Genomic DNA, 24784 nt, shown 5'->3' with positions numbered 1-24784 from the left:
GGGGAGTCTCACACGGCTTGCTTCAATGCCCATACGTAGCTCATTAAAAGCTTACTCAGCGATCTTCAAAAACTATATTGGACTCCTCAAAAAGAAAATACTAAAATTAAGTAAAAGCACAGAAAATGTGTATAATGTAATGCGCTTGGGCATTATACACCATTATACTACAACAAAAAGAAAACTAAGCTGAAATAGCCACCAGCAAAGCGTGTGGGGGTGTACGTACGTGCATGCGTGTGTGGCGCATGTGTGAAAAAGAGACAGATATTAGACAGACAGACAGACAGACGGACAGACAGACAGACAGATAGATAGATAGATAAACAAAACTGTGTGTGCGCACATTTTGCACGTGCGTGCGTGCATGCCGTGCGTTTGTGTGTGAGCGCGTGTGTTTGGCCGTTCTAGGACACACTGTCCTCTGGAACTCAACTAATGTGTTGGTCCCGCTCCCCAGCGGATCTCCAGTGGTCCCCGGGGAGCGACGGTGGAGCAGGTGGAGCACAGGGTGGAGGAGAGACGTGGCAACCATTGGGTCAGGACCCGAAAGTGGGTCATGATGATGAGGCGTTCAGGTGACATGTGTATAAATCCACATGAATACAGGAATGCTGCATTATTTGGTATACACAGAATGTGAAACTCCATGCAGCATTGTTCTGTGGAAAAGCTTTGCTGAAAATAGCTCACAGCGAAGATATTTAATGTTGAGTGAAAAACCGAAAAGTCTCTAGTAATATGGCTAAGGGGTTCCAAACAACCAAGTGGTTAAGAATGTAATTTAGCTAGCATGGAACGATGATGATGTACGATGATAAGAGCGCCCCTCACTTCACACATTTTTGGTAATAGGACACCATGTAGCATGGACTTTGGAGTACATATATAAATGGCTTTCAAATAAAACTTCATTACCACCTTGCATTACAACTATGAAGACATTACGGCTTGGGAATCAGCCACCAACTCCCACAATTCAATGTAACTCTCTCCTCTACCTTCTGGTCCTTTGTCCAGGCAGCTAACTGCCTGCTTGACATTTCATGTGGTCTCTAAGGCCTTATTCACCCACACACACTCGCGCACAAATGCACGCACACAAGCTGCTTACCTCATCAAAGTCTATGTGGCCTGAAAGCTCTTGAAAGTCTTTCAGGATGAAGTCAAATAAGAACCAGCAAATACCATTTAATATACTTCATTATATATATTATACTGATCATTAGTCGTTGCGATGTAGTAGGCTATCACAGCTGTTGACAAAGCGCTGCTTTTGTGAATAAGAAGAGAAGAAAAAGAGGTGAAAAGACGAGGGAGGACAAGAAGATGCAGAGGACCCGAATAGAGGAAGGAAAAGCAAAGAGTGGTGTGAAACCATGGAAACACGTCGCAGAGGGAACCAAAACGTACTTGGCTCAAAATAACAGAAGAGCAGCTAAAAACAAAGTACTGCCAAACAAACACTGTCAAATCACCAGTGTTCATTTAACTCTGTGAGAGTCTACGAAATGGAAGGGTCCATTTTGGTCAGGTGGAGCACTGTATGTGGACTCTTTGAGTTACAAATACATACAGGATACATTAAGGATTTTACTGTGAAGCACTGAGGGAGTACCATGAACTCTATCAGCTACTGAGAAGCCTGCACCCACAAATATATATATATATACCGATATATAAAATCAATCTGAGTCAATAACACGCACACACACACACCACCACACTACACCGAAGGAGATATGGAAACAAATAATGATAAAAAAACGAAGTAAACACTAAACAACAAACCAGACACTATAGTGCACAGCAGAACACCTAGAGCTCTGTGCAGAATAACAACTACAGTACGTCCTGTCAGGAGAGTATGTTTATACAGTCCCTTTGACTACAATCTGCACAGCAGAACCCTGTGTTGAACCCCAACGTTGGGCTGTAAACTGCAGGAATTATAGGCAATCCTTTTCACACATTTTCAGGAGTGGAGTGTCTGTGGATCGGATAGGATGCTATTTTAATCATGTGTTATGAATGTGATATATACATATATATTCTTTTTACAAATTTGGATCATTACATACAGTTTACAGCCGCATAATTACAGACAGAGACAGTGTTACAGATTTGTTAACTCATTACAAATGATGTCATTGCATGCCATAATGTGACACAGGTGTGCACCTATACACTGCCATACAGCATGTTCAGCATAAACAGTGAGCAGGAAGCTAATAATGCCATTACTATGATACTTCCCAAATGAAGTTTTATTTCTCAGTCGTTTTCTGTCTTTCAGTATTTTCTTAAACAAACAAATAAATAAAATGGTGCATGGTTGCTTTTTTTTGGGGGCATAGAAACGACCCTGCCTATGGGCTTCTCTGAAGGAACTTAACTTCAGCTGCACACAGGAGGGGGAGGGGTAAAGCCTTATACGGTTGGCAGTAGACTGTTGACCTAGTTTCTAGGCCAAATGTTACATCGCGTTTTTCGGCAGATTTTTGGCTTAGGGCCAGATGATGTGTGGCTCACCGTGGCAGCTGGCAAATTTGGACGATGCAATATGCCACGTCGGTGGGCTTACCGGCTTTTTTCCCACCGCGGTTAAGTATTTCACACCATCATATCCCCTAGACCGCTAACCATTCACAGTGTGTGAGAGGAGAGCATAACTGTGCAGGCAATAGCATAAATCCACTTTGTGTCTGGTATCATTGTGCATATGCAAATTACACGGAACCAGCCCACAGTTCTAGGTTGAGCCATGGGAATATAAATCACATCTATTCACCGATGCTATATGCGACGGCAACTCCCTCTAACCAGTGTTGCGTGAATGAGAACCTTTTAAAGGTGATTTAAACACGGCATAAAGAGAAGACACAGCAACGGCGGTACAGAATTAATGCTGGAAAGAGTGGAGAATGTAATGAACAGCCATGGGAGAGGATATTGATTCTCTCCAGGATAATCTGTTTCGACACCCTGACACTCAAATACGCTAAAGATATTGCTTATATACGTACTAGCCATTGCGTTTTTCAGTGGTATGCACTGAATTAGTGAGCCACTTTTATAGGAATATGGAGGTGATTATTAGAGCTACGGTACTGTATGTCATTTACCAATGTGGGATGACCACAGTCGCCACACCAATATGTACTATAGAGCACCGGAGTCTGACATCAATATCGGTAGAAGTCCACGGGTTTTTTATTTGCATTGTAATCCCCTATTAGGGGGATTTTAGATCACCTCTTATAAGAAGTGAATAAGTGATTGAAAAATAAGCAAATCATCCCGGCCGTTTCACTCATATGGATTTGAAGAATCAACTGACTGTGAGATGTTACTGTTAGTTACATTTTTGCTAGAAACAGTATCAACAGACTGTATCAAATATGAGGGACTGAGTGACGACTGACTGTCAAACGATACAGAGACACCTTCCCGACAATATAGCCAGGGCAGTTTGTTTATTTTTGTACCACAATGCTTATATGAGATGATTTTAAAATGACCCCATGTGTTATTCTCCATAGAGAAACACTTCCATGAACCAGGGAATGAGTGTGTGACGTCAGGACTTCGGCGCTCTATAGTACACACTTCCAGTATCCTGTAGTATAATATATTTATTGACATCCACAAGGACACTTGTTGCACCATTGGGTGCTTGGACTTGAGTGCAAATACACACACTCATCACATCATGCATCACCACATGATTTACACGTGTACTGTAGATGTGAAAGGACTGCAATGGAAATGAGCTGCTGGCTTTCTTGCATTAAACACTTTTTGCGTGTTTTTTCAAGTGTTTGATATTGTATGTGTTACTGTATATTTATGATCAATAAAGATGTCAAAGTAGAATCCTCCAAAATCCTCCTGATACAACAGAAGGTTGACACAGATACAATGAATCACATTTTCTCACACACACACACACACACACACACACACGCCTCCTCCACACGGCACCTATTCTCACCTTGACACGACCCGTTGATTTCCTCGAAGCCCGGCTGGCAGACGCACTTCCCGATGGGCACCAGCCACTCGCCCTCGGCGCTGCAGTGCATCCTGGGCCGCTCGTCCAGCAGGGCCAGGGAGCCGTTGACGCAGCGGCCCGCCACCTCCACCAGCTGCGAGGCCTCCGAGCCCGGGATGGTGTCGGGGAACTCCGCCAGGCTCTTGACCAGCAGCGGGCAGCGCTTGTAGAACACGCGCACCGACACCAGGGCGATGCAGGAGCCCAGGTCCTGGAAGGCCAGGTAGAAGCCCTTCCGGGTCAACGGGCCCAGGTCGCGGACCTCCGTGTTGAGCTTCATGACTCGGTCGCCCAGGTCCAGCTCGGTGAAGCTCTCGTCCGCGGCGATGGTGTCCACCTTGGTGTACCGGCTCTCCTTTATCGTGCGGTCCACTGCCTCCATCACACCGCCTACTCCTCCTCCTCCTCCTCCCCCCGCGTCCATCATCTCGTCGCCGTCCTCGGCGTCCGCCTCGTCGCCCTCGTCCGTCTCGTAGTAGTACATGTTGAAGGTCTCCTTGCAGGTGCCGACGCCGCCGGGCAGACTGTTGCAGTCGCGCAGCGTGAACTTGAGCTCGATGAAGACCCGCTGGGCGCCTTCCGTCAGGATCCAGTTGGTGTGGAGCCAGTTGTTCTGGTTCTGCTCCATCACGCGGCACACCTGGTAGGTGTGAATGGGGGCGTAGTCCTCATCTACCTCCCCGATCTCCTCCCACTGAGAGAGAGACAGGGAGAGAGACACAGAGAGAGACAGGGAGACAGACGGGGGAAGAGGGAGTGAGAGGCAGAGAGTGAGAGAGAGGAATGGACGAAAGAGTGGTGGAAGGTGAGGAAGCGAAGGATAAAGAGGGGGAGAGACAGAGGGAGTTGGACAGATAGAAGGAAGAGAGAGAGAAAGAGAGGGAGAAAGAAAGTACAATGGAAAGAGACGTGAAAGAGAGGAGAGAGAGATGGAGTGACAGAGAGAAATAGAGAAGATGAAGAGAGACGGAGAGGAATTAGGAAAGGTTGAACGATAAAGCGGGACCAATGCTTCCTCTGAGGCGAACATTGGTCAGGATTCACACAAAACTAAGAGATATTTAATGTCATCATAAACTACAGCAACACACGTTTATTACACTGTAAAATCCTCAGTGATCATTTAACAGTGGACACAGATTTACACATTTCTCGCACGTCTACACGACGTGTACATTCGTTTGGGAGTGGGTGTGCACTCCGCCTCGCTTGTGTGTGTGTGTGTGTGTGTGTGTGTGTGTGTGTGTGAGACGTGTGTGTGTGACAGTGTGAGAGTGTGTGTGTGTGTGTGTCAGACAGCAGAGATCAGCATTAATTCCGCCCGCCGGCCACCTGGGACCAGGCTATTATCTGCATCACTAACACTCTCCCATGGCTAATACAGGCCCTTCATCATGTCAGCGTAATACCTGGGACCAGGCTATTATCTGCATCACTAACACTCTCCCATGGCTAATACAGGCCCTTCATCATGTCAGCGTAATATGGCCACGGGGACCAGTCTATGATCTGGTGTTACAGCATAATAGCCTGTATTAATCAACCGCTGGCTGGAGTCATTTGACTGTTGGCTTGCCGTCTCTCATCTCTCTTGTTCTACTTTTGCCCATCCACCTTTCTCGCACTCTTTGTGCGTATGTGTGTGTGTGTGTCTGTGTACGTCTATAACAATCTCACGGGTATGCGATGTCCGTCTGAATACATGCTTGTGTTCGTGTACATTTTTGATACACAAACTGCTCCCTCCAATCGTCCCTCTCCCCCTCGTTTCCCTCTCTCTCTTCTTCCCCATCTTGCTCCCCATCTGGCATTGCTCTCTTCTCATCTCACACTCTCTCTGAAGCCCTCCGTTTCTTCTCTCTCCATTCCGCTCTCTCTCTCTCTCTCTCTCTCTCTCTCTCTCTCTCTCACCCTCTCCCTCCTAGTCTAGTCCAATCAGCCCCACTACAGACATTAAGCTTCTTACTGGGCAGATCACACCGATCCAACAGCCTGCATTGGGATTTACAGGGCTTAATGCCGCCCTACTCCACCCCAAACACAGGCACACACAAACACGTACGCGCGCGCGCACACACACGCACAGGTGGAAGTACTGTATGTGGTTGCACTCTCTCGTGATCACGGTGGGCAGCCCAAAAGGGATTTGAACCCACGACCCTCCTGGTGTTAGACAGAAGCAAAGTGTCAGTTTATCTGGGGTGGGAGCGCAATGGGGAGATGCCTTCCATATCTGCATGTATCCCCAAAAAAGTACCAAAATTGTAAATGTGATATACTAAGAAAATCCGACCAAATGACCAATCAATCTGGCCAATGTGTCAGATCTTGTTGTATCTGCCTCTAAGGGGACAAGTGGACAAAATGTCCCCCACAGTATAACAGTGTCAAGTATTCAGGCCTGTCGGTGTGTGTTTTGTGTTTTCCAGAGTGGAGTCATTAGCCCCACACCCAACCCCCAACCTGGATGACCAGGTGCTGCACAGACCAGTGTCAAACACGACCAGACAGCTTTGACTAAGTTGGAACCCTCAAGGGAAGAGAAACAGGCCAGCCAAAAATGCACCTGGTGGCGGTATCTCCAGGCCGACAGAAGAGACCTGGTCGCAGATAGAAAAGAACGCCAGTGACAGAGAACTCTGGAGGTCCCTTGTCGACGGCCTATACCCCAGTAGGGTTGTAGGTACCCATCCTCTTGGTGTAGACACTGTAGACTACAAATGCTCTCACCCATGTGTGGAAAATAAGGTGAAAGTTGGTTCACCTGAACAGCATGAGTCTTGCCATCTAGAAGAGGGTATGTGTAATGTGTGTATAATGTGTTTCTGAAACTAATCTTGCGCCAGCAACAAAGTTCTCTCATACAGAAGTACTTTGCACAAATTTGGAGTTATACCTCATAGATACGATTATGTCATCTATACTGATGTCATAGATAACTGACAGGCTGGCCTGTCCAAGATCCACATTGGAGCCATGCCGTTCCCATGTGTATTTCAAGAAAAGATCGACATGATTCCATTTTTTCGTGTCAATAGACCAGTGTCTTTGCACCACTGGACTATTAACAGTGTACTGTAGTTGATGATAACGGACTGTTCTTGCCAACACTGTTTGATCAAGTCCTACATCGACATTCTACCCAGAGAAGAGTTGCTCTTCTGTTCTTCCTTAAATATCACACTAATAATTAATGTGTGCTTTTGACCACAATATTTCACCCCATTTATTGATGTCTTTCCCACACAGTAGACTGAAATTCAGATCATGACACTTTAGTCATTGTTCCTATTGAAAGACTATAGCCAGCTGAGCTTCTGCCATCCGTACCTCAATAATGTCCATTCAGGGATTGCCCGTAAGTGCCGTTAGTCTTAGTCCTACGTGGCCGGTTAAGACTGAGGTTGGTTAGTGACCTACAGTACGTGTCCAGTAAAGACTGAGGCGTGGTCGGTTAAGACTGAGGTTAGGGTTAGCGACCTGAGGTTAAGGTTTGGGATAGTGTTATTTTCTGAATAATGACATGGCATCGTTCATTCATTTTAGTCACATACTGTAGATTTTTTTCTCTCGTCATCTTGATCCAAAATTGAGGTTAACATTGCATGTTCAGCATTTTGTGTACATGCCACAGTGCATGACAGGATGCTAATTGCTTTATGGTATCATGCAGTACACCGAGGACAGGAAGCAGACACTTTCGTCAGTTATTCATAATTATTTCGTTTAGTTATTTAGGATTTGAATTTAATTTGCCATCCGTCTGTATGCCACTAAGGAATAGATGTAAGTAATGTGGTCCATGGTTTGTAAGCAGTAGAGCTACTCGCTGTTTGGCACCCAAAAGTATTACTTTGTAGGAAATATATAAAAAATAACCTGTACTCCAATGGGCCCATTGTAGTTATTATTTAGTCAAAAAGCTCTTGTTAATACTTTGGCTCAATATTTATGAAAGCCACAGACGTATCCACTTTCAACCTGGTAGATATCCATATTTTGGGAATGAAAACTCAATCTTCCCCTTTGCCTGGCGGAGATCATGCTGAAGAATCACTCATACATTCCCTCTCCCTTCACATTTTATAATCACATTATCTACGTCTGCTCCATTTTACATTGTAATCCCTGCATCCATAGTGATCTAAATGTAACCCTGAGCTTCAGATCCCCTAGCGCACAGACATCACAATAGATAAGCCTTTATTGATCCCTCCGGGGAAATTCAGGTGTCAGCGCAGCAACAGCGGCGCACATAAAAGCACGGAAAACAGGATAGGTAACAGGTAAGAGTAGAGAGATACAAATAAGGAAAATATATTCAACTATACTGCAAATCACCCAAAAATTACACTAACCCAGGTTCCAGCTCAAAAACGTCTACCCTCTCCTCGCACTAAAAAGGATACTGCGTGTATTTTTAACCACGTGAGCTATATATACACGTATACTTTGCGAATAGCTATAAAATGACTGATCTACAAGATCACATGACGACACATTCTAAGCTCTGAGATTATTATTATTATGAACTGATATTTTCACCATTAATGTTTTTAGAAATGAGAATTGAGACCCTTCTAGACTGCACTTCAATGTACCTTATTGAACGGTAGTGAATAACAAAGAATCTGGTGACCTGTAATGTACAATCATGTGCAGTGTACTCGTTTTGTCTTTTTTTTTTTTGTCTGTGCATTGTAATTGTACTTGTTTTCTTGTTATGTTGAAAAAAGAAAAATGTGTGGTTCTATATACATTTGAATTGTGATTGAACGGTTGTGAAATTTCAGAGCCTCAATAAAAATACATTGAAAAAATATATAATAATAATAAAAAATGTAAAAAAATGTTTTGATATGATATGCTCCAAATGATATGCCCCCATTGTTGGTTTGTTCTGTAACAGAGGTCTATCCATCTCTTCAGTTCTCTAGTAAACATAAAATATATTTTCAGAGCGGGATACAAAACACCACAATGGAAATAAGTCGCACGACATCCTTGAATTTGTATCCTTGACGTTTCTCCGATGAACATGAACGTGTAACATGTGTATTTCTCGTATGATGTCTAATCAAATACCAAATTCTTCCAAGCAGGAGAAATAATTAATTTCATCCAATGAGGAGAAATAATTCATACAGGGTAAACAAGTGACATTTGAAGTGATGAAACAAATGAACATGAATTGTAACACTATAAAATGCAAGCTGATATAATAAATGGGTTATCTCTGAACAAACACCCCAGACTGCAGCAATGATTACCAGAATATACAACAAAAATATTTCTCTTTTAACCTCAAAATAACACTTACACCAACTTGAATCTACCATTGTTAAATTGTAGTCAAGTTGGAAAAGTGCAAAAGATTTATAATGATCAAAAGGACGAATATCACACTGATATAAGTGCAATTAAAGAGTGAAAATTGACACTCAGGAGGACTTTAGATTTGGGAGAAGCCTTCTCAGCACAGCGGCCATTATTAGTCTTCAAGACATTTTCAGAGGTGTGAAGGCCTTTATTAGCACATATCCAGAGTTAATGGAGACATGTAACAGAGACACAGCTGACAGCCAATCAGTACCAGTAGGAATGTAGAGACAGTAAGTGCCAGTGCTCTTGCTCTTCCATAACCTTTCTTATGCTTAAGTTATATTCGACTTACAATGGTGTCACTGTTGTTGTCACTGTTGTCATTGTGAATGAATGCATGGGACCCGAATGGAAACAAGACCGCAAGGTCTTTCTTCGGTACCATCCTTTTGGACCCATGCTGTGCTTGACTGTACCCTGTACTGTTTGCATCAAAAATTGTCTAATAAAATTATCAATCAATCAATCAAACACGTTGAAAATAAGCTCACAATTTGTTGCAAGCAGGCCCATAGCTTGGCTGCTATTGTTCTATTAATAAAAAGGTAAGAAGAAAACCTGAAAACTATGCAAAAAGAACGATCGGAAGAGAAGGAAATTACCCGGTAATAACAAGGGGGATCATATTTCACAGACACGACCGAACACTTGTTGATTACAAGCGAGGTCAAGTGCCTTGCTTTAGGGACACTTCTGGGTGAGCCGAGGGGGGGGATCGCCCTTCAGACTCCCAGAAGGCCTCCCAGAACCCTCAGCCTTCCCCTGCGCCGCCGCCTGGCTGCAAGCGCCTCATGCACATACTCATGCCTAGATGTCCCTCAAGGCACACCTCGACCTGCTGCTCGTTATAGTGTCACGAGACAGCCGAGATGGAGAGAGCATGAGAGAGAGTTGTCGACCAAATAATACAGACAGAGGCAGACAGATGGGACAGAGAGACACACGTGGAGTTCTAACGCCAAGATTAATTACAAAGAATATGTGGTTAGGTTACCGTTTGACAAAACTGGGAAACGTGCCCCGTTCGTTGAACACATCTCAGCCACCACCATGTGCTACACCCACACCGCTAAACACTAATTGTCTGTCTTCTTGCCAGTTTCCATCTTGTGTGTTCTTATGTGTACTCTACTTTTAATCTTTCTGTATTTTGTTTGTTGTTTGTTGATTTTTTGGAATAAAAAAGGTCATGCACTGGAACTTTCATGGCAAAAGTTAGATTGAACAGAGAGAGAGAGAGAGAGAGAGAAAGTGGGTGAGTGAGAGACGTCAAGAGTGTGTGTATATGTGCGAATATTTGATAGGATTTGTGTGCGAGAATGTGTGTGAGAGATTATGTATGACAGAAAGTGACATTGCGTGTGAGAGACTGTGTATTTTAAATTGTGTGTGCATGTGCGCACGTGTGTGTGTGTGCGCACGTGTGTGTGAGAGAGAGAGAGAGAAAAAGGGAGAATGTGATAGTGTGTATAGGAGAAATGACAGAGTGAGGGTGTGTGACTAAGAGTGTGTGTGCGCTTGGGCAAGTGTGTGTACTGTATACGTGTTATCACATGTGTGTGCCCTGCATACTGCACGTGATTGTGTTTCCACAAGTAGTGTGTGTGTTTACAATATGTGTGCATATTATCTGTGACAGTACATAAGGCTGTGAGTTTTGTGTCAGCATTGAAATGGTGATGGCAGTGGCAATGAAATGAACCTTAACTGCTCCCGATGGGCAGGTTGGTACCTTCCGTGCATGGTTTGCTTTGTGAATGTGTGTGTGAATGGGTCCTAGAGAACAGCAGCCCATTTACCATTGCACGTGGGTGTGCATGTGTGTGCTGGGATGTGCGCCACACTGGTGTGTTTAACCACCTTGATTCTAACATGGGTCTCGCACTCATCCACTGCAGAAACCATTAACATTGAAAGTAAACCGCTATACTCTTCTCCTGGGTCCACACATAAAAACATAATACAAACATAACAGACTGTGTGTGTGTGTGTGTGTGTGTGTGTGTGTGTGTCGCGTGTGTGTGTGTCGCGTGTGTGTGATTGTCCGACTCCAGAGAGTCTTCTCAACACCAACGTCTATAAAGCTCTCTATGACATGTCATTACAGCCCATTACCACTGACCGTCATGGTACCCATACAGAGCGCATCCTCTCTGCTCCTCTCCATCATGCTCTGTTCTGCCATCTTTCCTTCATCCCTTTCTCTTTGCTTTGCTTTACTCTTTTCTCCCAGCTGTTTTCAGATAGAGTAAAATCTTCACTGTTACTTCATCATCATCGTCATCGTAACCTTTATTTCAACTCGGGGTACAGTTGAGGGGCTTTATCTAAGAGTTTACGAATGTAACAAAATGGATCTGGCCTACAGTATTTCTTACCTAAAAACGTATAGGTCATTTACAAATAAGCTGCCAGACATGAGCATTCAGTCTCTGTTCGGCCGGCTTGCCGTTTCGCAATAAAACGGAACGATAGGAATCACTGCAGTTGCTGGCATGAATTCAGCGCGAGGGTCCATTTCTACAACTAAACAAACTCTCTGGACGTTACTGTGCACTGCGCTTACTGTGAAGATATTCTTTAGATATTCTCGTGTTTTTCATGGTGGAAAACAGGGAAGCCACACCGTTATTAGACCCCATCTTGTGTTATTTAGACCTCTCATTTTTATTTATATTTTTATTTATAGACTGGACAGGAAACCAAGGGCAGAGGATGAATGAAATGCAATGCAGGTTTTCTCCCGGAATTGAATTATGACCATTATGTGGTCGACACACTAACCGGTCCGCTACAGGTGCCCCCAAGCTTTGTATTATCAAAAGAGACTATGTGATGCATTATTGCACATTTTTGTTCTGCTGAGGATGTGTATTTTATTGTCCCATAATTCTTTCCATAATGATCACATTTCCCCTGACAGATCAATATTGTTTGAACATCTCATGTTATATCTAATCCTTCATTCTCCACTGATTTATCTCTAATCGTCATTTCATTTTGTTACCCTGCTTATCTCCCTCTTGCTCACTATTCTACCCCTCACGCACTATTTTTACACTTATTGCTCCAATACTTCCCCTCCTCTTCCTCGTCCCTCATATCATCTAGTGCAATCTACTGCAAATCAGACCAATCATTCAATATCAGCGAGGAGCATTTTCCATCGATAAAGACGTTTCACAATGTCATTTTCTTGTATTGTATTGGCTTTTTGAAGCCTTCATATTTCAAGGCACCTTCACAGCCGACTTCAATAATGTTCTAATAAGAATAACTTAACTTCTATAAGTACTAAAGGCTGCAATACACGCAATATGGGTTCTCCCACAAAAAGCACAGTCCTGCAAATGTGATAGCACATCCATTCCATTGTTTCATTACAGATATGTTGTCACGTTTGGTTGTGGTTAACCTCAGGGTTTTAGGGCTTAATGCACTTTAGTGATTTTATTTTATCACGATTAGGACCATGTATCCACCAATGTGCTGTGTTAGTTACCAAAGCATTAACAGTATAACAAGCAATAACAATTAACGTAATGATATCTCTGAAAGACAATCTCTCTCCCAATGGGGACAAACCTGCCGTACACCGTGCCGTTTTTTGACATCTTCAAAGGCAAAGTTTCCACCCTCAAACACATCTAGCCAATCTCTAATGGCCTCTTCTCTCCCCTGTGTTTTCTGTCTCGTCTCTCCAACTTTACAACTGCCCTCCCTGTCTTTGTGTCTCACCTTCTACTGTACACCTCTCACCCTCTGTGATGCTCTCACACACTCACACGCACACACACACACACACACACACACACACACACACACACACACACACACACACACACACACACACACACACACACACACACACACACACACACACACACACACACACACACACACACACACACACACACACACACACACACACACACACACACACACACACACACACACACACACACACACACACACACACGCACAACCTCTCTTCTTGCCCTCAGCAGTGATTTTCTCTTCTCCACTTCAAAGCAGATGGGAAGGAGAGGAGAGGTGTTCTAGAGGTCACAGGAAGCCTGCTGTTTCTCCTAGGCTAACAAGTGCGCACGCGCACTCACGCACGCACACACACGGCAGCTGTGTGCACTCACACACAAATGTCAATACATTAAGTTGCCCAGTATGTTGGTATGGCTATCTTGGTTGTGATTTAGATTTGTTTATGACCAATAAGTGCAGAGTAAAGAAACCAAAAGCCATCTAAAAATCTAAAGTATAACATAGACCCCTGCTGCTACATACTGTATTACTTAATTAAAACTTAAGTGTTGACTACTAAGCTAATAATGCTTAGTTTGTCATTAGTTTGTGTGCACACAGAGATAGTTATAGATTTCCTTTATACATCTCTGATGGAAACATTTTGTACATAAATTGAATGCAACTGTAAATTAAAAGACCCCTAAATGAAATGGTATGAGCCAGTAATGAATGTAGATGCATTTGAACTGTTCTCATCAGTGACTTGAAGGCTTAATTGTTCGTTGTCAAGTCTGTTTGTATTTCATCGTAACTCAAGAAGAGAAATGTCCCGCACTCGCAAATGGAGATAAAATCTGTCTGGTGTACTCAACAGACGAGTTGCCCATCTGGGCTTCATGTTTCAGTACAAAAGGAACGGGAGACAGTAACTCATTTCAACAGTCCCACCACTCTGGTAGGTGCTTTACAGTCAAATTGCACGTTAATTACACAATGATCTGCAATTTCTTTTTCATATTTTGGAAAAATGTTTGCCTATAATCCAGAACAGGGGAGGTTGAAAGTGGTTTAACACTCTAGATTTTACCGTGGTGTGCGATACATCACTTTGACAATAAAACGATTACAAGCACACTATTTCTCAACGGCGAAAGAACTCCGCTGTACCTGTACAGCAGCAGCCCCGGTATGAGATATGATTGTGTGTGCCATGCCAGCACCCTTTCACCGTATCCAAGCATGACAAAATGAAAATGGAAATGCATGCCGTGCTTTGCCAGCGTGTACAGATGTTCAGCGGAAACGGGCACGGATACGTTAAAGCCCACGGCACAGTGGTGGGAAAAAGTACTCACATGTTTTACCCAAGTAAATGTAAATGTACTGTACTCTGTTACAAGTAAAAATCCAGAATTAAAAATGTACTTGAGTAAAAGTACAAAAGTATAGGCATCAAAATGTACTTCAAAGTACCAAAAGTAAAAAAACTCATTGTGCAAGTTCAAAGTTCAAGTTAAAAATGTATAGAAAAACTCTCTGTAAGTCAGCTTAGTAGATCTGCTCTTATTTTCAAATTTTTGCGACCACGGTCGAGATCATGGATTTCACAAAGCCATGCCAGACTTTCCCGCATGCGTATCCCTGGCGATGACATCGGGGAACTACAGTTTTCTACCTCTGGTCTGCTTTGAGGCAGGATTCCAGGGAAGAAGGGAAGATAGTATACAACCTCATGATCAGCTCTGTAGCAGTGGCCGGGAAACTGTGTTCTTCTGGATCGGACCAGTGAAGAAACACGGGGAAGGTTGCCGAATATTAGAGAAGTCGATGGGTGGCTCTTCCAAGAGAGATTTTCTCATTAGAAGACAGATGGATATAAGTGCCATCCAGCCGTTTCTCTAATTCATTTGAAAGTGTCTTGGAGCCACAGAGTAGAATCGGCTCGACGGTCGTCCACAATATTTTTCACTTAATTACTAGTATTGCAAATTGGAAATACTCCAGAAAAAGTAAGAGTACCTCAAAATTGTACTTAAGTACAGTACTTGAGTAAATGTACTTAGTTACTTTTAACACCACTGGTGGTGTGGCCAACAACAACAGCAGTATATGCACATGGCCCTTTGTAGTTTGTCCTGGATATGGCACTGTACCGGTATGTCCACCGCTTGTGGGCATACTTACAAAGCATATGTGAGTGGCACTGGCAGGTGGCACTCATATGTAAACACACTGTAAATACTGTGTTTTGGGCCCGGGCCAACCGCTGTGGTGGTCTGAGCACCCTAGGCTGCAATTATGCCAGCCAGACAGCATGTCGCAGGTTCAAATCCTGATTGCTGCGTGTCACTCCAAATCTCTCTCCGCATTTCCTGTCAGTCTATTGTCCTATCAATAAAGGCATAAAAGCCCCAAAATCAATCTTACAAAGAAAGAAATATATATAATAATTCTCATTTTATTTTTATGTGCACTGCTCCATATACTGTACCACTATGCTGTTCCTTCTTTTTACTAGTCAAAGAGACAAAGTAATGTTAATAGTTTCTTATGAAGTAGAATGTACACTATATGCCAATGTTTTGAATCCTTTGATCTGTGTACGTGTATATTCCACCAACGCACCTGTCCAGCTACAGTAGCTATAAACTCCAAAAACACTGCTCTACATTTTACTGGACATAAAATGTGTCTTACACAGTGAAATCCTCCTGTTTCCATCCTGTGTAAGTGTGTATTGTGTGAAAGAAGTTTGAAATGACTGCTCTAGAGGTTTAAATTAAGATATTTGCACACAAAAAATAAAACAATGTAAAACGTATAACAGTAATTTCAGCAGAATTCCCAAACATACTCCAGTTATAGTTTCTGGGAGATTTTTTGGCCAAGGCAGTAGTAGTTGCAAAAGCATACATTCATGTAACGAAGCACATAATCCTCCCTCCCCTCTAATCTATAACGGGTTTACATTTTCCCCAGATGTGTGTTTATGACACTCTGTTGAACTCCACGGGGTGCATAAAAAAGACTGAGAGAATGGGGGGTGACAGAGAGTGATGGGGGAAATGATAAGAGATAGGGCTGGTGGATATGAAGACAAATAAATGTCACCATAACCAGAAGACCTTATATCAATAACGATAAATATCATGACATGTGCTTAGGTATGACAAATCACACGTCAAATACAGCATGATCATCACATTGGACTGCATGGTGAGACGGAAGTCAGCTGGGATTCTCAAGTCAAGTGTGTCGGGCAAATGGGGAAGTTCTGTATTGTAAAACAGGAAGGAAAAACTAAACCTGAATCCTGGGAAAGAAACGGAGAAAAACAAACAAGAGAAGAGAAGAGAAGAGAAGAGAAGAGAAGAGAAGAGAAGAGAAGAGAAGAGAAGAGAAGAGAAGAGAAAACATAAGAGCAGAGAAGATGAGACAAGAAGTGAGTTGAGGAATGGGGATGCCGGGTGGAAAACGAGAGATGAAACAAACCATCTGGAACATGATCCTAAAAAGAGCTTCTGTGTTTCCTCAATGTCTTATTTAGCGTCAGAGCGTCGCTTATACTGCCAAGAGCGACTGTGTGAGGGTGTGTGTGTTTGTTTCAGCATGTCTGTCATCATGTGAACATGGACAGAACACACAAGTCCATACACCCGTTGCCAGTTTGCTACATGTGTGCACTGTGCAGCCCTGTCTTATGTTAAACATAACAATCATCAACAATGGTTGGACCCCTAAAATTATAATAGAAAAACCGACAGATTTAATGTATTTCGTCTGCTTTCACTGTCAGACACAATGAAAACATATTTATCCCATTCTGGGCGGGAACCCCTATTGGTATCTTACCCCCTCAGGCCGGGCACCCATATTTGGGTTCTGTACAGTATGTACAGTATTCAAAAATGTAAATTTTTTGATGCTGCTATATAAATATTTGAAGTTTTTCAGAAACCTTAGGTCAGGATTTAGAGGCGTTTTTAGAATCGGCCTTAGGCCTAAATGGGTTATTAATCAGATCCCCCCCCCCCCCCCCCCACACACACACGTCATTCTCTACTATAGCTGAATAAAACATTACTAGATGATAACGGTGTGTTATCAGATCCATATATGATCCGTTTCTGCTGGGATGGTGATTTTCTTATTTCCCCACCATGTTTCATCCCTCCCTGAATCCGTCCATCCACCATGCTTCCAGACGCATACAGCATGCAGATGTGATGTATAGCGCGCACGCGCACACACACACACACACACACACACACACACACACACACACACACACACACACACACACACACACACACACACACACACACACACACACACACACACACACACACACACACACACACACACACACACACACACACACACACACACACACACACACACACACACACACACACACACACACACACACACACACACACACACACACACACACACACACACACACACACACACACACACAAATCATGTCTTCATTAATATGATTGTATAGGGCTGCTTCCGTCAGCACCATCTCTCCGGTGTCTACACACACACACACACACACACACGGAGAACGGGCCGTGACAGCGCTACACAGGGGTGTCGTTGAAAACCGCTGTGGTCAGCCATATTGTTTGAGCGCGTATAATATAGGATGTGTGTTGGGTTCAGCAACAGGAATAGTATGGGAGATTGTTGGATAGGAAAAAGGCAAATTAATTCTCCATTTAAAAACAGAGGACTTGTAAGTTGTTATGACCCAAGGGGGAATGAAAAGGGAATTACAATTTATTTTGCTCTCTCTCTCTCTTTCTGTAGCTACAGAGACACTGGAAGATGGGGAGAAAGATGGGGAAAGACAAAGTTAGAAAACAGGACCTAGGGATGACGGAGAAGCGGCTAACTAATTATTTTGCGTATCTGTGTGTGGGTGCACCCGACTGTGTGTGTGTGTGTGTGTGTGTGTGTGTGTGTGTGTGTGTGTGTGACATCCTCCCCACGCACAAAAGGGTGTACAGTATATACATAATTACATATGACCCTTTTCATCAACAAAATGCACATTCGATGGTGTGAACAACCTCCATTATTCCAATTCTGGATAATGATTCCCTAATTAGCCATCGCACGGGGAATACGTTTTAAGTGGAAATTCAATTCACGTCTTGAGCATAAGATATTCCAGGGTGAATACCAATGTCTTATTCATGAATTCAATTTGCCTGCTAATAACAACCTGGAGGTTCGGGGAAATGGAAGTGAACTTTGGCCTGGAACGGAGAGGACTGGAGAGGAGGAGGGTTTTTTTTTCCTTTTTTTCAGGGTGTAATGTCACACATCTCAATAAGGTCATTCCATCCACTCTTCAGTCTCTGGAAAACGGCAGCAGAGGTGGTTGTAGTTCTGAGGTCGTACTGTACATATATATATATATATCATATTATTTTCGGCACACGACCCTGCCGTAAAGCGGAGGATAAATTAAGCGTAACCCTTCCACTCCTCTCCTGTCTTGGCTGCCCCCTTTCTTCCTGTCTCAAGTGTCCTTTCCTTTCCTCTCCCGCCTCCTCTCCAACCTTTTCGCCGCCACGCTGCTGCACTCCTCTTCTCTCCTCCTCGCCTGCCCTTTATTCTCCTTTCTGCATCTACCCCATCTGCTCTCCTCTCCCCCCCACCCCCACTCACCCTCTCGTCTCCCTGCCCTTCATCTCATCACCTCTTTATTACCTTGCTGGAAAACGGAGACTCAACATTCAAGATCGTTACGGTCTTTATACTTTATACAGTATGAAGTACAGCAGAGTAAATATTATTGGTTTTCAGGCTCATGTTTGACCTTGCAGCGGCAAGAAAAGACAGCGAGGAATTATAATAGCATATAAAAGACTCCTATTGCAGGTGGACACACACACACACACACATGCGTGTGAGTTGTTGAATACCGTCAACATTATATCATTATCATCATGACGCAACTCTATATAGGCTACCCACAAGTTACATTTATCAAAGCAGAATTGTACAACTACCTACATAAAGTACTTCACACACACTTTACTTTTAGCACGTAAATAAATAAATAAATAACCTGGCCCTGACCAACCTCTAGGAGTCACCTTCTTCCCCTGCTGGCTCCTGCCCACCCGTGAACACGGGCCAATTGTGTCTGCTGGAGCACCCAGCCAGCCCCGAGGCACCGCGGTGGAATCAAATCAACGCCCACCACCTGCTCGCTCCACGGTGGTGGGCAGGAACTTCACCCCATGCACCGCCGTGCCCCTGGCCCGTATACTCTGCTAGTGCAAACGTGTGGTCTGAAGTATAGGACGAGGAACAAGAGAGACTCACCCCATTCCTTGGGTACGCGACCCAGCCCAGGTCTCCGGCCACAGAGCGAGAATCCAGTAGGTTCACTGTGGAAACATACAGAACAATTGTTTTGGCTCATTATTTTGTGGTAACACAAAAACGTATTATAGTATACATTATACTGTAAACCACGCTTTCAAGATTTTTCTAAAATAGCAGATGTACAAGTTTGCAGCATGGCACAAAGTGAGGCGTTGTGGGCTTGTACATTTGCTATTTTTTAAATATGCAACGCTAACATCAAAAATGACACTTTCCCAGTTTCAAGATCTTGTTTTGGTCTGCTATACTCAAACAAAGGTCCACAATATACACAGTAATGTAATTTATGATGAACTAAAACCATGTTTTGCTTTTTGCTATACGCAAGTCCTGTTAGAATGAGGTTTGTTCACATGCTCTGCTTCAAAAATATATGAACCAGTTTACAATTCCATTGGTCGTTGTAAATTCCAGGAAATCAGTTTTTCTGAGATCCGAGCGCACATTTCGCAACCATAGTCCCAATTAAAACAATGTGTACAAACCATTTGGCTAATCAACCACAGAAGACCAAAGAACCTCATAAACGTCATTGATATCCAAGCACACCAGCTGTTGTTTACAATACTCTTGGTACCATTTGAACCCTGATTACCTGTGTTGTAAAATACGTGATGACGATACACATTATCAACTTCTCCCATTTTGTCAATAGCCAAGCACACAGTCTCAGTCACAGACAGCCAGACAGCCACAAAGTAAAATCCTCTTAAGAGAGTTCAAATGGAATCAATTGGACATGATTATTTAGTTGTATTTTACAGTACTTGCATTACTGTCTCTCTGCACTGCAGTGAGAAGAATGCAATTGAAGCACTGGCTGAGTGACACAGATGCTATGCATGTCACACACACACCACACAGCTCCAATGCATGCATTGACACATGCAAGTACACAACTTATTAGGGTGAACATGTGCACACACACACACACACACACACACACACACACACACACACACACACACACACACACACACACACACACACACACACACACACACACACACACACACACACACACACACACACACACACACACACACACACACACACACACACGGCTGCTCTTCTCCTGGTCTGCTCTACAGACATTAATAAAAGATGTCCTTAGGAGGTGATTAGACATCTAATTAGGCCATAAAGAACAGATAAGTGATGCTGAACTAGATCATGAAGGGTAGGTTAACTCTCTCAGTCTATCAGTTAACATCAAACCCCTTTTAAACAAGGTTACAATCTCCATTCTCATTATCATTAACTGTGAAAAAAAGTGGCTTAAATCAGACATAATCCTCAATGTCAAACCTTTAATAATTTGAACACCTATGTGACTATTCTGGGGTGAACCTTGCCAAAGGCAGCCAATCTACAAGCTCACTGCTACTTTTTGGCGAAGAGAATTGGTGTCCAAGTATGGTTATAACTCAGGTCTGTTCTACAAAGGGTGGTTTAAAGTATAGAAACACTCTCCTTTATGGTTTGTGATGACTGTTGTTTACAAGTGTCAGTTATACTGTTGATTTAATAACCTGCCCCAGTGTATTGCTATAAATCTTCATAACTAAAGTGGCTACGGCTATGGCTAATCTCTTAGGAAGTACACTGTTCCAAATCCTTTTTGTTAGCATGATGATCAAGTGATCAAATCAAACAGTGGCCTCCATTGCCTGGCAAAATTTCAACAACTGTTGCATAAACTATCATTTGACCAGTGGCTGTGATGAATTAATGTTCTAACACATGATGCATTACTAATATAATCTTGCCTAAGAGGTTTTTCCAGCCTGCTACTGATGAAAGCAACGAGGAAATGTTCTATCACACATTTTCTTTGTAGGTCCTCCGACAGTGACTCTTAATGTCTCCTTTCCTCTGATCAAACATGGGCTTGCACAAACTGCGTCTCTCTCTCTCTCTGAAGTGGGATTTGTCAAAACTAAATTATTATCAGCAACCAAACTGTCAGGTTTTAAACTCCCTTGTGTGCTCTGCTGGCCCAGGCACCCCCCCCCCCCCCGAAGGGGCATGATGGGAATTGGGAAGCAGAGTTTTTTGTGCATCACTAATGTCTTTTTTTTATTTTTATAATTTGATTGTCTTTTCATAATTTTATTTTATTTGTTACATTTTTTGCGTTACACCCAGAGGTCGACTGTGCTTGACTCCAAAGCCACCACTCACTCACTTCACATTATGGTGTGATCTTTACTGATGGGAGACACTAGCAAGCCCTAATTGAGATGCATGACATTTGGCACAGCATCAAGCTGTTGATGCTCACAGATTGATCAATTAAAATGGGAATTGATTTGCTGGAGGGCAATGAATTAGTGGCACAGAATTTCCTCCAACAGCCCTTTGTCAGCAGCAGAAATACAATTAGAATATGTTGACACTGAAATGTCAAAGGTTTGGGGGCCCTACATTTTTCTGTTAAAGGAGCAGGTCACCCATTTTCAACCTTATCTTCATATCATTTTGTCCTTACAAATGCTCATTATACCGTTTCTGTGTCTCAGGGGTGGCCTCATGTGTTCAGAAACCATGCTTAGCAATAGGGCTGGGCGATATGGTGACAAATATCGCTGCGATGATACAATGTCTCCATGATATGAGAGATCATAGATTGTGATACACTGAGGGAACCATGTCAAAATTCCTGTTGAATTGTTAATACAGAGATTAATTGCAGAGTTCATTAAACCTGTTCGAAATAGTATTTTGGTCTAAACTCTAAATGGTCCGTTTCTCCTTTTTCATTTGGTTTTTGTTACCTTGTAGGTGGTTGTACTGTTAACTCTTTTTTCCCCCCAAGTCCGTATATGTACGGACGTCGACGCTAGGTGGCGTCATATCCCAGGTCCGTATATGTACCCCAACGGCCAACTTATACTCCATCTATATAATGGTTGAGGCCTACGGAAGTGTTTGACTTTGGTCCGGTTCCTACAGTATAGCAACGCCCCACCGTTCCAACTATGGGATTGCAAATACAGGGCTCAGGCTACAGCTAGCGGTAGAGACAGTGGCGTCCCGTCCATAGGTGGCGCTGGACCACCACCCACTGACCTGAATAAAAATGAGAAATGAAGTCTGCAGCCTCACCAGACTATATAAATTAATGAGCAAATATAATAGTAACACCAACTAGTGAGTAACAACTCAGTTGAGAAAACTGCATATGAGAGAAGAACAGTGCAGACTCAGAGGATCTAAAGAGGACCTGGTCAGTGGTCAAACTGATCACATCACAAGACATCACACAGAAATATAAGGAAGGGAATATAAGGCAGGGCTGTCAACCCTCCTGAATCCGGAAGGAGTCTCCTGAATCCCATCTCCCGTGGTGCCCCTGAATTGTCATTTATCCTTAATTACTCCTGGATTGGGGGATATCCGTGGCTTATATTATACGGTCATTTTCAAAGAGCTGTTATGACACCGACGGTCCAGAAGGCTTTTAGGCTTGGTTAACTAGTAGTAATCAAGTCACTCAATGCTAACTTATAAAACCAACTTTTTGTTGTTATTGCAGTGGATCATCTAAAAGACTACAGCAATATTTTATTATTAACCTCGCGTAGAAAACTTAATCATTTTATTATAAAATGATTATGTACATATAACATAGCGCCCCCCTGTGGAGAAAAATCAGAAGCCGCCACTAGGTAGAGTAACTTGAAAAATAATACTGATAAGATTGTGGATCCAGTGGCGTATCTACAATAAGGCGAGGACAGGCCTCGCCTGTCCACATCCATACACCAAGGACAAAAACAAGGCCTGAGAACTATAGTGGACAGCGGACTGGCCATTGCGCATAGAGCGCGACCCTCAATCAACCATATATGTCTGGCAGGTATATTATCTCTTTGAAAACCGTTAGTGCTACTGATTGTGCGTGGGGGACGACGACAATTAACACATCTTGCCTGCCCAAAATATAATTCTTGCCTGCCCAAAATGTAATTCCTGGAAACGCCACTGCGTGGATTGTGACACTGCTTGAAAAAGAACCGTGATATGATATTTGTCCATCCCTACATACCAATGACATGGACAATTGGACATGTACAGCAGTGAAGAGTCTGAGGACCAATTATATGAAGGTTGAGAATCGGCGAAGTGCTCCTTTAACTATGTAGCAGTAAAAACAGACCATTGCATTCAAAGGCAGTGTTCCTACACCGTGTCTAAAGTTAAATTGATTTTACAATCCTACTTATAAATGAATAATACGAGACAATTCTTTGGCTGTGGATTTCATATTTCTGTCCCCCACATGCTTTCATTTTCATGCTTCTGTTGGAGCTTAGGAAAACCACACACACACACACACACACACACACGGGTCAAGAACTCCCCATGTTGATGCCATTAATTGTCACAGTCACTGCTTACGGTCTGCTGTGCACTGTTCCCCAAATGGAGCGCCTGGTCCATTTTTACGCTCGGAGTTAAATGAAAACGGAGGACTTACAGTGTGCCTCCTGCCGTGAGACACCAGGCCACACTGTGTAGTGGCACAGATTTCAAAGACAAGTACTAACAAATAGAAGAATGTACTAAATATACATATACTGCAGTACTGCCAGCCAGGACAGCACTTCCCTCGTGGGATCAATGAAGATTTAGTACTATATGAACACAACACACTGGTTCTCAACTCATTTCACCCTGGAACTCCTGGCTGTTAATTCAACTCTAAGAGTGCATAAATGTATCCAAATTATGGCTCCATTGTGTTACTAATGTATAGACTCAGGATTCTACAGTGAAGTCAGGAACAGTAGCATAAATCAAGTTTGCCAATATAACAAAAGACACAAAATAAATAAGACGCAAAAGACAGTATGCTCTCATATTGTTACTGTCGGGGGGGGATACCATGTATGTCTAAAACTGTTCTTTTTCAAGAAAAAACAAACATGCGTTTCTAATGTACGTTGAAACGAAATGTAGGCCGAGTATCAGGCTAAATAGTTTGTGTGCACTGTGCAGTATGAAAATGGAATTTAAGAGGTTGACACAATTTTGCAGCGAGGGCTAAAGTCCCCTGTGGTTCCTCGAGGATGTCTCAAGCAAACTGCAGAAGTGCGCTATTAGACATATCATAGCACAGTAAGAGACTATTCAATAATGGTTACTTTAATCTGGGCCTTCACTCTCCCC

At 43.1% G+C, this 24784-nt stretch overlaps 1 protein-coding gene across 1 annotated transcript in view; it reads right to left on the bottom strand.

Moving 5' to 3' along the window:
• The window catches only part of epha5 (EPH receptor A5), a 99339-nt gene that overhangs the window by 71140 nt on the left and 3415 nt on the right, over nt 1–24784 (bottom strand). The window contains exons 2-3 of the mRNA XM_080756551.1: nt 19547–19611; nt 3995–4748 (exon numbers count right to left, since the gene is read on the bottom strand). Of these exons, the coding sequence (XP_080612677.1) occupies nt 3995–4748; nt 19547–19611 (819 nt within the window). The remainder of the gene's footprint in view (nt 1–3994; nt 4749–19546; nt 19612–24784) is intronic.

Source organism: Protomyctophum bolini (assembly GCF_963924005.1).
Source record: "Protomyctophum bolini genome assembly, chromosome: 22".
Lineage (NCBI taxonomy): Eukaryota > Metazoa > Chordata > Actinopteri > Myctophiformes > Myctophidae > Protomyctophum > Protomyctophum bolini.
The sequence above is the reverse complement of the archived record's forward strand: the minus strand, read 5'-3'. Positions and strand labels throughout refer to the sequence as shown.